Source organism: Schistocerca piceifrons, chromosome 2, assembly GCF_021461385.2.
Source record: "Schistocerca piceifrons isolate TAMUIC-IGC-003096 chromosome 2, iqSchPice1.1, whole genome shotgun sequence".
Taxonomy (NCBI): domain Eukaryota; kingdom Metazoa; phylum Arthropoda; class Insecta; order Orthoptera; family Acrididae; genus Schistocerca; species Schistocerca piceifrons.
In genome coordinates this window covers 719,766,592-719,781,559 of record NC_060139.1, presented here as the reverse complement: position 1 = coordinate 719,781,559, position 14,968 = coordinate 719,766,592, and the positions used below count along the sequence as shown (strand labels likewise).

The following is a 14,968-nucleotide window of genomic DNA, read 5'->3' as shown; positions in this document are numbered from 1 at the left end:
ATGCCACATTTTAACAGATTTAATTTTATAATATGACAAGAGAACAGCAGTAAATTAAAGTGACAACTTGCTCTCTATTTTAACTCTATTATGAATGTAGCAAAGCCTTGAAGTTTTGAAAATTACCTGTACTCCATAGGTTTTAATGCATTTTGGAATGAATGGGTCATCCTTTTTTTGTAGTCCTGTGATTAGCCAACCACATGTATCTTCCTTAGGTTTTAGTGTGCTGTGAAATGACTGGGTTATTCTTTTTTTGTAGCCCTGTGGTCAGCCAGCCACATGTATCTGCCTTGTCATTCATCTTCACTATGTTCTTTAATATTGTAAACAGTTTTTTAAGAACCGATGTTGAGCACATCTGTGGGGAGGGGTTTTGCACTTGCATGTTCTTACATTTAGGCCTAAATGTTGTAGGAAAGTTCTAGAATATAAATACTTTTGGATGAAGGAGACAATCACCGAAAAGCAGAAGTTTTGAGATGTCGAATCTGAAATCTGGCAAGTTTTCTTTCTTTTGTGTGTGCCGATTGAAAATTCAATGCTTCTGCTTTTTGGTGAATGGTCTGTTTTAATCCACAAATATTTACTTTTAATTTTTAAGGAAATGTTTTATTGTCTGTTGTAATACAAATGTTTATTTTTTTCAGCCATTTTAGCTGTAGTATCCTACTTGATTCCGATGCATGCCATATTAAATTATGATATCCAAGTTGAAGTAAGAACGCTTTATTCACAGCACAATGTCCCAAATATGTTAGTTTGAAGAACGATTGAAAGATTGCTTGTGATCACTGGACAACAATATAAACAAAGTTCACTGGTGTGATACAGATTCACGGACTGCCTCATCTTGAGTGGCTGTAAGCTGGCATCAGTGGGCACCTTGCCATGTAGAACAATGTGGAGCTGTATGGAGACAGTGCCGAGTGGAGCAGAGCATCGTGACTGCTCCTGGCAAGTTCCGATTGATGAGTTATGTCTGTAGCCATCTCCTGGCCTAGGACTGAATGAGCAACTGACCGTCCACTTGAGGCTATGCTTGGCTTTAGGTATCCAGCAGACGGAAGTACATCCATGACACGTGATGTGTAGATGATACTTGTTTCCTGATGCAGTGGCTGCTCGGAAGCATGGCAGGTGCCCTCTAGTGCACCTGTAACAGACAGTGTGCCAAAGTGCTGTTTATATACAGAACTGTGTCGATAACATGTGATGCCGTTGATGTATTAGTAAATATTCTCCAGAGCAGGATGCCTCTGGGCAACAAATAGTTGAACCCACATGGCAGAGACGTCTGACTGGCAGCACGTTTAGTTGACTTACAGTAGATATTCAACACCCCTTCCCCCTTATGAAGGAGGTGACGAAGTCATCTCCAAGGAAGCCGGCAATGGGTGGGGCCTTGTGCAGTGCGTTGGAGGGGTGTCTGAGGAGCTGGATGACATGTCCTGGGCTGTGCCACCCTCATGATGCAGGCTGGCCATGGCTGTGGCTTCATGGTGAAGTGGCAGGGCACCATTGAACACAGCTGACAGGAGGGTGTGTGGTGGATTGGCAGGACACCACAGCAGATGCCCCATGGGAGAGTAGCATGTGGATTTGGACAGGAGATGGTGCTAGGGCCAGTGGAAATGCTGGAGCCAGATGACAATCACTGAAAACTGCAGACCAGCAGCCTCAGTGAAGGGAATTACTTTTGTAACAACACGTGGACATACTGCCAGAAAAAGAACTATCAAGAACCATGGGTGGAGATTGCATGGACTGAAAACTTTGACACATAAAACCTTCTTCCTAATCACTAGTTTGTGTACAGCTGAAGAGGAGAGAGAAACCAACTTGAAGAAAGTGCCAATGTGAGAATAAAATTTGTTACCAATTTAGTTTCCTACTTCTCGGTGATGCACGCCGAAGAAAATGATTATTTCCATGTTGGATTAAGAGCACTTTGTTCTCAGTAAAAGTTTTCAAATAAGTTATTTCCAAGAACTTCTGAAATATCGTTCATGATCACTTGACAACAACAGAGACAAAGCTCACTGGTGTGATACCAGATCTGTGGGAAGCCTCATCCAGAGTGGCTATAAGGCGGTGTCTGTGGGGGCCGCACCATGTAGAATAACCTGAAGCTGTAAAGAGATGGTGCAGAGTGAAGCAGAATGGTGCGGCTGGTCTTGGCATACTCAGATTGATGGGTTGTAAGTGTAGCTGGTTCCTGGTCTGGAACTGAGTGAGCAACTGACTGCCTGCTGGAGGCTGTGCTTGGCCTTAGGTATCCAACAGACAGAAGTATGTCCATGACATCTTGGTGTGCAGATGGTACTTGTTTCCTTGATAGTAGTGTTGTTCGTTTCCTGAAGCGTGGGCTACTCAGAAGCATGGTGTGTGCCCTCTAGTGGCACCTGTAACAGACAGTGTATCAATGGGCTGTTCATATACAGTGTAGAGTCCATGACATTGTATCAATGAGCTGTTTATATATTTTGTTGTACCCATAGCATGCGATCCCCTTGTTGTGTTACAATTATTCTCCAGAGGTGAGACAGCTGTGAGCGACGGGTAGGCAAACTCGCAGGGTGAAGATATTGGACTTGCAGCATTCATAGTCAGCCTAGGTCAATATACAACATAATCTATATGTATTTAATCAAATTTTAATGTAGATGCTAAAGACCTTGATGCCATGTGCACAGACTATGCTGTTGTGACCATCATCATCATCATCATTACAGACACATCTCTTCACCATGGGTGAATGGAACGAGCAGTGTATGAGTTATGTTCTACTCTAGTGTGTTGGGATAGTCACTTGCTGTTTAGTGGAGGCATGGAATGGTAGTTAGGTATATAAGCAGAAAATGGAATGTGGTATATCAGCTTCTAAACTTTTGTTCTTTCGAGCACATGGACACACAAATACACACCCAATAATAGTGGTATATAGTGTTACGGTGTTGCATTGAGGAAGAGAGAGTTTGGGTGGAGTGGTTTTGATGAAGAATGAAGAAGTGAGGGAAAAGAAGGGGCAAGGGTTAAGGAAGAGAGAGACAACCTTTCATACCACTGAGTGAAGTAGATAATCTGTTGTTTGATAGTATTGGGTTTGATAGTATTGTATTTGGTTCAGTTGAATGTTTCTCATTTGCAGGACTAATCACATGAATACAAACATTCCATATCGATTAATTTGTTTTGTTATGGTAATTCCCAATTTTTACTTTATATCAGGGGAGCAACAGTTTTTAAATATTAAATCTATTTGTATGTCTGACAATTTTGTTAAAATAATGGTTCACAAATGTATGCATGAAGTGATGAACAGTATTGTGCTGGGAAAAGGTTCCATCAATGTACCACACTTTGTAAACTGAATAAATTTTGTGAATTTGACACTCCTTAAAAGTTTGTCCTGAAACTATGTCCACATTAATACAAATTTGTTTAATTACTAGTGCTACAGAGTGAGAAGATTGGTTTGACTGTGTAGCAATATCTTGCATACTGATCCATACATTTCACAGGAAGTAGCGAAGTGAATCTTCAGGCTTATTATAAAAAGAACAATGAATTTGTTTTTGGAGAACCATTATTATTTTCAGCTGGTCATGTGTTAATACATAGTTCCATTTTTAGGATAACAATTTAATTGGAGAGAAACTGAATCAAGAACAAACTGAGAAAAAGAAATTAGAAATAGAACTTCAGTTGCTGAAGACTGAAATTACAGGGAGAGAGAAAATTCAAATGGTACGTATTGTCTTCCTCGAAGCAACGCTAATTACCTCTTTAACTCGAGACATCAAGTTCAAGTCATTTTATACTCATACAGTCAATGTATTTTACAAACTGAAATAGCACCAACTTTTCAGCCTTTCTTTCTTCTTCTTCTTCTTCTTCTTCTTTTTTACATTAGGCTAGGAGAAGACATCATCCATATTTTTAAAACTAAAATTGTTGTATTTTTTCATAATAATTAATGGAGGGCACAGTGCTATGTTATAACAAAAACCATAATAAGAACAGAAACCTGCAAAAGTATGCGAAAATACTATCCTTCCAGGAAACTGTAAACACTTGCCATTAGAAAATGAAAATAAATAATTAAAAGCTTTTCTTCAGTATCCCTGGCTGTCAGCTGCAGTTTGGATACAGAACTGATGGAGAGTGAGCAGTTGAAGAAGGTACTACCTCTCTGCACACACCACATCACATAAGCTGATCATCCAAATAATGATTGACTTGTAAAAGATGCAACCTGACCACATTATTTGTTGGTATTATGTTGTATGGTGTATACTGTGCAGTTCTTTCTGTACCCTGTATTAACAGCCACTTAATGAATTGAACTATAACTGTGGACATTCTATGGATCAATTCTGTCAGTGGTGTTGACAAGCACCTACCTTAGCAGTGACTGTATTTCTGCTATCCCTATATCACATTCCTATTAGTTTAATGTATTATCAGAATGTCCACTACTTATATTTTATATGGGTAACTGCAACATAAGAAGCACTTATTCTCACAATCAAAAAAAACTTCTTTTATCTATACATGGATACAGGGGGAAGGAGACTCAAAATGTAATGAAAATGTAACAAAAATGGAAATGAAAATTTGAGTTAACAAAGATATTCAAGACATCTTGAATGAAAATGAACAAAATGCAAGCAACAGACAACTTTATGGTCCATAAACTGACAAGAGCGGCTTACTGATTAAGAAACTGGACCCATAGAAGCATTGTTCAGATCCCTGCCTGCCATTTCTCTGTTAGTTTTTCTGTTTTTAATTTTTAACTTCACCAAACCATTTCTGGCAAGTGATGTTGCTTTGAACAAGCTCATGAGCATAGTCTTCTGTTTTCATTGTCCAACTGAAATGGTACTCTGCTGTCAGTAATCAGGATGTTAAAATTTCACTTTGCTTCTTCCCTTGTAGTCTCTTAAAAAGTAAGAATCACTGGTGAAGAGAAGGCTGTTTAGAGAGAGAGAGAGAGAGAGAGAGAGAGAGAGAGAGAGAGAGAGAATGAGGAGATGACCGAAAGGTGTGAAGCACAATCATGGAAGTAGTTGTGGAATTACAGGTTGAAAGGAGAAAGGACATTTAAAATTTAATGAAAGTGGGCTCATTAGAAGCAAGCCTTGGGCAGAAACTCAGTTGTGGCCTTTCTGAAAATTATACTGGTGTTTGCCTCAAGTGAGTTATGAAAACACAAAAAAATTAAAGTAGGACAAACAAGGATTTGAATCCCGCTGAACCTACAAATATGAGTCCAGTGTCTTAATCTCTAAGCCAGAAAATGAGAACTTGAATTTGGTAAATTGTTGACCTTCATTTCAAAAGAAAGTAAGTAATGGTAACTAATCCGTGGAGTAAGCACTAAAAGCAGCTTTGGCTGAACTTGACAATCTTTGATACAGCCTAACCTAATTTCCTATAATAATTTGCAACCAAGAAAAAAGGAAAAATGAGTTTGTCCATAAAATGTGGTAAAAAATTATTGATAAATTTCAAGTGTTCATGAGTCATGAAGTATAGTCTTTAAATCAGAGAATAGTGTTCAGTGTAATGTATGAAAGGTAAAATACGAAATTTGAAAACAAATTTGTGTCAGAATATGGAGTCATTTTATTTCAATTAAGCATTGTGCAGCACTTTAATACAACATGAAAAATCTTGACAAGCAATTTTGCTGGAAACTAATTATTTTATCTCATTATCCACAGCTGTTAAATAATGAAAAGCAGAAACTAGAGGCTGATCTGAAGGATACATGTAACTGTTTGCAGAAGGAGAAAGAGAAGTATCAAGAACAGAAAATGTTGTTCCAAGCAGAGATTCGTAATCGAGATTTGTGCATACAGCAGTGGCAGTTAAAGTTTCTGGAATCACAGGTATCAGTTATTTTTCAACATCTTAGCCTTCAGCATAATATTCAGAGTTCCTTGTAAAAGGTTAATGCGATACAAGAGGAGAGGAGATAGAAGTAAATATGTTTACTGTGATACAGAAAGGATATAATTGTTATTCCATCCTGGACTTACTATGGCATTTATGAAATTTATCAAGATAGTATTATCGTTTGTTCATTTATCCACTTCCATCTCTTCCTTTTCCTATTTACACAGACATGAAGGTGTTTGGATTGGGGAGGGAACGAGTTGGGCACACAGTTTCATGACTTCATTGTGTTACCAGGATCCAAACCAGTAAAAATTTGAAGTAACATATTGGTGTTTAAAATTTATTACACGATAACAATCCCAAAACTTTAATCTTAGTGCTTTTGTTGCAAGGATGACTTCCTTCATGTACTCAGTTTCCAACAACATATACTTTATCTCTGGAGTGATGACATTAACGGTTGGGGCCCTGACATCTTACGTATTGGACACTTTAGTGGGATAAATTTGATCTGTCATGGAACTTTAGATGAAGAAATCAAGAAATGTGGTGTCTGTGGTAGGTGTCTGCCTACTCACACTCATAACATTGGAAAAGTTTGAGCAAGAGGACACACACTCCCAGTCCCCAGTGAACTGGAGTACCATTCCACTGGAGTATTATCGTTGTTGCAGGCCTAAGAGGTTGAGAAAGGTAAAGGTTATATTAATTCACCATGTCTATATACGTATATAGACAGCATATCGGAATACTGTAAAACCCAGTTACCAGCCATTACAGTGAACCACAAGTATTTTGCAAACAGGACTGCTGGAGTGAGATGCTTTTATGCTGTTCTACAACCATCACGCAGTTCACAGTTCTGCAGAAGGGTGAAAAAGTAGAGACATTTCTGTGAGTATAGGGTTCAATATTAATATTGTCGATTGGTAATAAATAGTGTATGCCGATCACAAGAAAGATGGCACTGCTAAACGAGGAGTTAAGATTGACACTAGAAGGTATAATTAAAGAACAAACAGAGAAGGATAAGGCGATACTACAAGGTATAATTGAAGAACAAGCAGAGGATGTTAGGAAAGGACGGAGAGCAGAACAAGTAGAATTAGTTGAGTCTATTAAGGAACAAATTACTGAATCAATCGATGACATACTCAACCATAAAATACAAGAGGTTAAAGCTAACTTAGAATCTAACTTTAACGCACAAATTAATGATCAAAACATTAAAATAATGGAAATAAATTATAGAGTAAGTGAATTATGAGAATCAGTGCCAATAGAGGTGCAACAAGTAGATAAACAAATGTTAACAGATCATTTTAGATTAACAACCCAACAGTGGATGGGCTATGTAGATAATGTGAATTCCTGATTTCAAGCAGTACGAGCTAGTATTTAAAACATAAATAAGCGTATCATGTCCATACATGAAAATGCTTTAACAGGGACACCTGATGCTATAAAACATTTGGAAAAACGTTTACTGTTACTCGTAGAAAAAGAAGTAAAAGACGAAACAGAAATAAATAATGACAAAATCACCTCTGGGAAGGGTACAATTAACGGTAAACAAGAACATGACAGAATATGGAAAGCAATAGACAATAATAAAAAGAAATTAGAAAATAGTAAACCTGAAACTATGACAGGAGTAACCAAAGATGTAACAGAGGGTTTATCTATAGGTAATGCATTTAATTTAGCAAAACAGTTTCCAAAGTATAAACCAGACAGTGATGTACACCCAATTTATTTTTTTACTAGTGTTTGCCAGATCTATACCTAAAAATTGCGATGACTTAAAGAAAATAATTTCGCATTAGGATATTAAATGGGAGACGCGGCGGAATGGGGAAATGCTCATGCAGAAGAATTTGTCTTGGAAAGATTTTGAGGAAAGCTTTAAGAGAAAGTACTGGTCTTCAAGTACTCAGGAAAAATTAATCTTAAAGTTATTAGACCCTACTCCATACAATAATTCATGGGGCAATTATAAAAAGTACATAGAATGGCATCTGACAAAATCAAAGTACTTAGATGATCCAATAGATGAAATGCAGTTAGTAAAAGTACTCATTAGACATTTACCATACCACACTTGACAAGGAGGGTGGAAAACCGTGAATGAGTTATTAACGTTTATTGAAGGTTTAGACACACGGAATACTGAAATAAATGAAAAATACTCAGTGAATGGCCAAAATACAGGGAATAGGAATAACAAATCTGTTCCTAATTCCTTGCCACGGACGAAGGAATCCAATTATTGTAGAGTAAGCAGTAATGAAACTGTTCACAGCAGGGATAATGGTCTAAATCACAATAACCCTAGAGGGGGAAGAATTCAGACTGATAACATCAACTCTCAGGTGTTTAAACCTCAAAATCAACAAATAAATATGTCATGAAATAATGACACAGGAAAATCAGCATATTGTGGAAGTAAGTTCCAACTGGGATCCCGTCATAGTGATGGAAAACGAGAACAATCCTATGTCAAGGGCCAGAATCCAGGATGTCACAGAACAATACTCGGCCCATATATAAGTAAAATGATTGCTTATAGTAAAATATCACCTATTAATGATTGGTTACTAGCGGAAAAGGAGAATTTAGAAAAAGTGCGATGCAAACCGATTGTATTCGGAAGAATAGGAAATAAAGGAGTGGAAATTTACATTGATTCAGGAAGTGAAGTATCAATAATTTCGGAGGAAAGTGGAAGAATAAAGGAATTTCTCAAGTTACCTGTTACGGGAGTACATATTGTAGGTATTACAGGTACTAAGAGCAATGTAGTGAAATGAGAAACAAGGATTATATTTGAAATAGATCAGCTGGTGTTTGAACAAACCATGTTAATAGTCCCTAAAATAAATACGCGAGTATTACTAGGAGTAGATTGGTTAATGAAATATGCAGTAGTAATAGATTTTCAGAGTGGTTCTTTTAACTGCAATGTAGACAACTATAATAAAGAGATCTTGTTTAAGACAGCTCTATGTCAAGGACTAAATGGGAGTAATAATTTACGGTTAATAGTGAATATGAGTTTAATGGAGAAGGATGTAAGTAATCTACAACAAACTGCAAATAAAGCTGATTTGTATGCAAAGGCTTATGAATCGGAACTGTTAACCCTACTCAAAAGGAAGAGTTATATGGAATTTTATGCAGATATTCAGATGTATTTTCAGACAAACCAGGGAGCATAGGAAATTATGTGTGTAGTTTTAAGATCAAAAGCAAGGAACCTTTTTACTGTAGACCTTACCCTGTACTTATCAACGTAAAACAGGAAGTACAGGAAGAAATAGATAAAATGTTAGATAATTATGTTATAAAAAGAAGTACAAATGTATACAACAATCCATTTTTAGTTGTCAGAAAGGTAACAGGAGGTGTGTGCCTAGTACTAGTCGCGAGAATCTTGAATCATCACATTGAACCGGAGAGAGATCGTTCCATATGCAGAGATGAACTACTTGCTCGTTTTGCAAAAGCAAATTATTTTAGTTCTGTGGACCTGACAGCTGGGTACTGGCAGGTGAAATTAGGTAAAAAATCTACACCTTATACTGCATTCCTATATGATGGAAAGTCATACCAGTTTAAAATTTTGCCATTTGGGTTAAACATATCAGTATCAGTTTTTGTAAGAGCATTAGATCAAGCATTAGGGAGAAAGTTGTTACAAGAGCTACTGATTTATGTAGATGATATACTGATTGTTTCAGAAACCTGGGAGGAACATTGCGATTTACTTGCAAGAGAACTAGAGAAATTCTATACCAAGGGAATAACTATTAAGCTCACTAAATAACATTTTGGGCTAGAGGAACTAAAATTCTTGGGACATCTCGTAGGAATAAGAGGAATTAAGCCAGATCCAGAACGCATTAGAGAGACTATCCACATCCGCAGAATGTGAAACAGTTATGTTCCTTTTTAGGATTAGTGGGATTTTATAGGCGGTATATACAAGGACAAGTCATGAAAAATCCACATCTGCTATCGCTATTAAAGCAAAAGGTGAAATGAATATGGGATGGCCGGCCGTCATGGCCGAGCGGTTCTAGGTGCTTCTGCCTGGAACCGCACGGGGTGGCAGGTTCGAATCCTGCCTCGGGCATGGATGTGTGTGATGTTCTTAGGTTAGTTAGGTTTAAGTAGTTGTCAGTTCTAGGGGACTAATGACCTCAGATGTTAAGTCCCATAGCACTCAGAGCCATTTGGATATGGGATGAAAATGCATCAAAGGCATTCCAGTAAGTAAAAGGATACCCTAGTCCAGGCTGTTCCAACCGAGCTCGAGGGAGCTGGAGCGCTCCGGAGTGCTCACTGTCGCAGCTCGGAGCCTGCGTGGAGGGGGAAAGCGAACTCACTGCCCCCTGGCCGCATGCAGCCGCAACTGACTCAATAATCCGTGTTCAATGACAGCTATGACTAGCAGCGGGAGCCCTGTGCCTCTATTCGAGGATACCTTTCTATTCATTGAGAGGGATGGTCGTCTGCAGTGTCTTATATGTCAAAAAGTATTTAATTCTGCGAAGAGGTACAATATACAATGACATTATACACGTCTTCACGCAGCGCACAACGATCACGTAGAAGGTGTTGCATGCAGAAAACTGGAAGCCTGGCTTAAGAACGACATACTAGGAGACATAAGTTAAAAATGGTTTCGTAATACGGAGGGTATCAAAACATGCAACATAGTTCGTGTTCTGTAATGCGTTTATAATTTTCAGGTGAATGCGAACGGAGAAAACACGGCTGAATCTGCATTTCGAGCAAGCTATAGGGTCGCTCACATCATTGCGACGAGTGGCAAGCCGTTTTCGGTGGGACCACTTGTAAAATCATGCGTGGTAGAAGTTGCAGAATGTTTGTTTCCAAGGGAGGTGAACGCAATTGAAGGGGTTTGCCTGTCAAAACTAACAATGTCTCGTCGAATCCTTGACATGGCATGGCATGGATTCAGAGACACAGCTCAGGAAAAAAGGCGGAGAGCTTTGTTGCATTTTCGCTAGCATTTGACAAAAGCACCGACATATCGGACTGTGCTCAGCTTGCAGTCTTTGTGCATGGTGTCGACATGGAGCTGCAAGTAACTGAAGAACTCTCGGATGTGGTACCACTCGATTACACCGCAACAGGACGTGCCACGTTCCGGCGTGCTGGCCCGCTTGAATGGTCACAGCGAGCGACACGGCTCCCTGGAGCAGGGAGCGCTCCATGGCTCACAACGGAGCCGACGAGCTGGAACAGCCTGCCCTAGTCAATACTCCTATTTGAAACCACCAGAGTCTTCATGAACCATTTGGCATCGCAACAGATGCCTCAGAATATGGCATAGCAGCAGAAGTATTTCAAGAGGAATAGGACCCAGAAGAGGAAGAACATAAAACCATTGCTTTTGCTGGTTGCAGCGTAGACAAACATCAGCTGAATTATACAGCAATGGAGAGTGAATTACTTGCTGTGGTATGCAGCTTAAAGAAATTCGAAACACTGAGTTGGGGTTCAGATATCGTTATTTATACAGATCACCAAGCATTGATATTCTTAATGGAAAGTCGTTTATTACATCGGAGGCTCATGAGGTGGATATTGTTTTTACAACAGTTTCAGATACAAATACTGTACATCAAGGGAACATTAAATTGCGTACCATATGCTTTATCACGATTGCCATTAGGAATGAGTAATTCTCAGAGATATACTGGACCAGGAATGATTTTTTTAATATAAATGTTATGAAAATAACCTATACGATAGACAAAGTATGTGTGTTAGCTAATAAAATCAGGAAAGGACTGAAAGACAAAGTAGAATTAAATCTTAAAATGTTGAAGTATGAGAAAAATGAGTTACCTCCCACAGAGGACAAACTTTGGACAGTGATCAATCAAGTGGTGTTTTGGAGAGCAAATGCAAGTACATCATATTGGAAATTATGTGTACCTGAGTGTGCACAGAATGATTTAATTTGGTTTATACATAAAGGTTATGAGGATTTAGGAATAAGGAAGTGTATAAAACATATGATAAAGTTTTACCATTTTAAACACCTAGGTATGAAAGTTGTTAGATTACTATGGACATGTCAAGTCTGTCAAAAGGTGAAGGAAAATAGTAAAGGAACACATTACACAATGTATCCTATAATACATAGGGCTTTACATGATTTAACAGCTTTGGATTTTATGGACCATTACCATCAAGTCAAGGAGGTGTCGGATATATTTACGTTCTATTAGAGTGTTGGTCTAATTATATTACATTATATCCAATTAAACAAGCTAACACAGAGACAGTTATAAACTGTATGCACAAATATTTTGTAGAGGTAGGAAAACCTAAGAGATTATTAACAGCTAATGGTTCACAGTTTATGAGTCAATCATTTAAAGAGTTTCTAGCTTGGGAGAACGTAAGGCATGTCGTGATATAAAAATATAATCCAAAATCGAATCCATTTGAAAGAGTTATGAAGGAGATAGGACATTTATGCAGAACTTACTGTTCACCAAGACATACAACTTGGGCAAAATTATTGCCAGAATTTCAAATGGTTTTGAATGAACTACCCCATTTTTCTACGGAATTGTCTCCTGTAGAAATACTATGAAGAAAATTTATGGGAGAACCACTGTTAAAATTCTTCAAATGGCAAGATGTACAACAGGAAGAAAGTGCTAACGTAGACAAAATAGCAGAAAATCAATAGTGTAGATCAGCTAATAAAAGATTACAAAATTGTAATACATCAGCAATAATCCCAACATTTGAAATAAACAATTTTGTGTTGGTAAAAGAAGAACGTCATAGTTCTAATCTTAAAAAGGAAACGCAGAAATTTTTTCTGAAATATGCAGGACCATTTAAGATCATGGATAGTCCACACCTGAAAGCATACTATTTAATTGACCCATGTACTGGTCAGGAGAAAGGTTTATATAATGCCGACAAACTAAAGACATATAATCCAAGAGTTCACTAAATAAACTTAAAAAAAAGCACGTCATAAATTAGGAGGGGAGAGAGGATAAGCAACCAAGTACTAAATAGTATTTGACGTGACTATAATAATGGGATGACAAATAGAAAGATAGGGTACAGGTACAGAAAATGGATTAATAGAAGGTGGCAGTAGAAACAGTGAGTTTTTGAATTGGTAATGTAGCTGGAGCATGGGTTTTAAGAAAATAGAGAACAAAAGAAAGAATAAAGTGCAATTAAGAATACTTAGACATGTAGTGTTGTCAATAGATGAGTTAAGATATGGAGAAGGTAGTAAACAACAGATTTAACATCTGAAATAGAGTGCAGACATGGAAATCAAAAGGGAACCTCAAAGTATAATGGGAGAAAGTAGAAGAAAAAGTAATGGAAGATATAAATATATCTGAAATGTGGAGTTTACTCTCTAATTAGGAATGATGAATAAAAGGCAGATAGACAGACCTAAGAAAGGCTGACCTATACTGTGCGGGCAGGGTCACCAAGAAGGGGATTGACCTGTACCATAGTTGACTAGGAATTAATATGGGGCACTACCACACTGAATGAAATAGATATATTTTACTGTACTAAGACACAGAAGTGGTCTTTGGTGGAAGGGGGAATAAGTTTTGTTAAAAGGTTAATCCATAGATTATTCTTAAAATTGGTAATAAATAACAAGAGGTTTTTCCAAATGGTTTATACTAAAGAGGTGGAAAGATGTGAGTGCAGTGTGGGGACAATTTACACCTCCACATTATTGCTCACAAAGGCTTTGCAATACAAGTCCATATTCTTGGGAGGTGGGATATTTACGAAGTTAAGTTCTCTATGAAGAAAAGATTTAGATGTCAGTATAATGGAAACTCAGGAAGTTTATAGTCAGTATAATAATGAAAGATGAGCTATCTATGTAAAGGTCAATATTGCTTTACCTATTTAAAGACGAATAATATTATGATGTCTAAGTATATCAGAATAAATGTCTCACAATCATCCAGTAGATAGATAGTAAAATTGTCTTAAATCAAAAATGAAAATGATTAATTGGTTATGAGGTCAAGAGGATCACAAATTAAAACGAACTTAAGAACAACATTAATGACAAGTAATATGTTTGTATTCCTATGCACATTCCTCACATACTTTGGATGATCTAGTAAAGCTAGCCATGGTGTTAAAGAAAGTAATAAGATATGAGAAATAATATTACAAGTATGAAGAAAATGAATGAATTAGCCAAACAGGAACAAAGTAGTTAAGGGATTAAGTGGACATGGTCACGAGTGATCATCAGCGATTATAAAAAGCTATGTTGGAGAGATTATGTAAAGGCAGCTTTAAGATGTAAGAGTAGGCTAGTAATAATAGAATTGTTAGCAAAAATGTGTATGTAACTAGAGAGTTAAGCACGAGTTCTCTTGTCTGAGTGGTGGGATGTGTAGTGTTTCGGGATATTTGTTAACATCCCAACACACCATTGGGAAGCCGTCGACAAGAGATGCTCATGAATAAATTGAACAAGAATAAATGTCTTTGGAAAGGGAAACTGTGTTTTCCTTTCTTGTGTGCAGTGAATGTGGAACAGTGGTGGAGCTGGCGAGAAGAGAACCAGTAAAAAAAAGAAAAGAAAAAAAGAAAATGATATTTCAGCCACTGGTTGCCCAGGAGTCATTTGTGCCATCGTGCAGCAAGTGCCTAAATCTGAGAGCCATGGAGTAAATGATGCACCAACAAGGGCATAATGAACAATTGAACAGCAGAAGTCGTTTATCTGGTTTGCTCTCTCAGGTCCCAAAGTATGCATGTACAGACGTTTTTGAATGTACTCAAGAGAGTGGTATTACCGTAGCAATTGTTTGTTGTGTTGTTTAAAAAAATGTGAAAATGTTGAGCAAAATATACTCCTGTTTGTGAGAAGTGTGGCTGTTTATTTAGTAGCACAGTAGAGAGAACTTGCGGAAGCATTCCAGGAATCTTCACCTCAGTTGGATCGACAGGGAGGTGGCACGGAAGGATCTGGACCACCAAACAACTACTCTGAGAA

General features: G+C 37.7%; 1 protein-coding gene across 1 annotated transcript in view; it reads left to right on the top strand.

The window, feature by feature from the left end:
- Positions 1–14,968, top strand: part of LOC124775796 (A-kinase anchor protein 9-like) — a 517,018-nt gene that overhangs the window by 158,498 nt on the left and 343,552 nt on the right. Inside the window, exons 10-11 of the mRNA XM_047250627.1 lie at positions 3,637–3,750; positions 5,733–5,900. Of these exons, the coding sequence (XP_047106583.1) occupies positions 3,637–3,750; positions 5,733–5,900 (282 nt within the window). The remainder of the gene's footprint in view (positions 1–3,636; positions 3,751–5,732; positions 5,901–14,968) is intronic.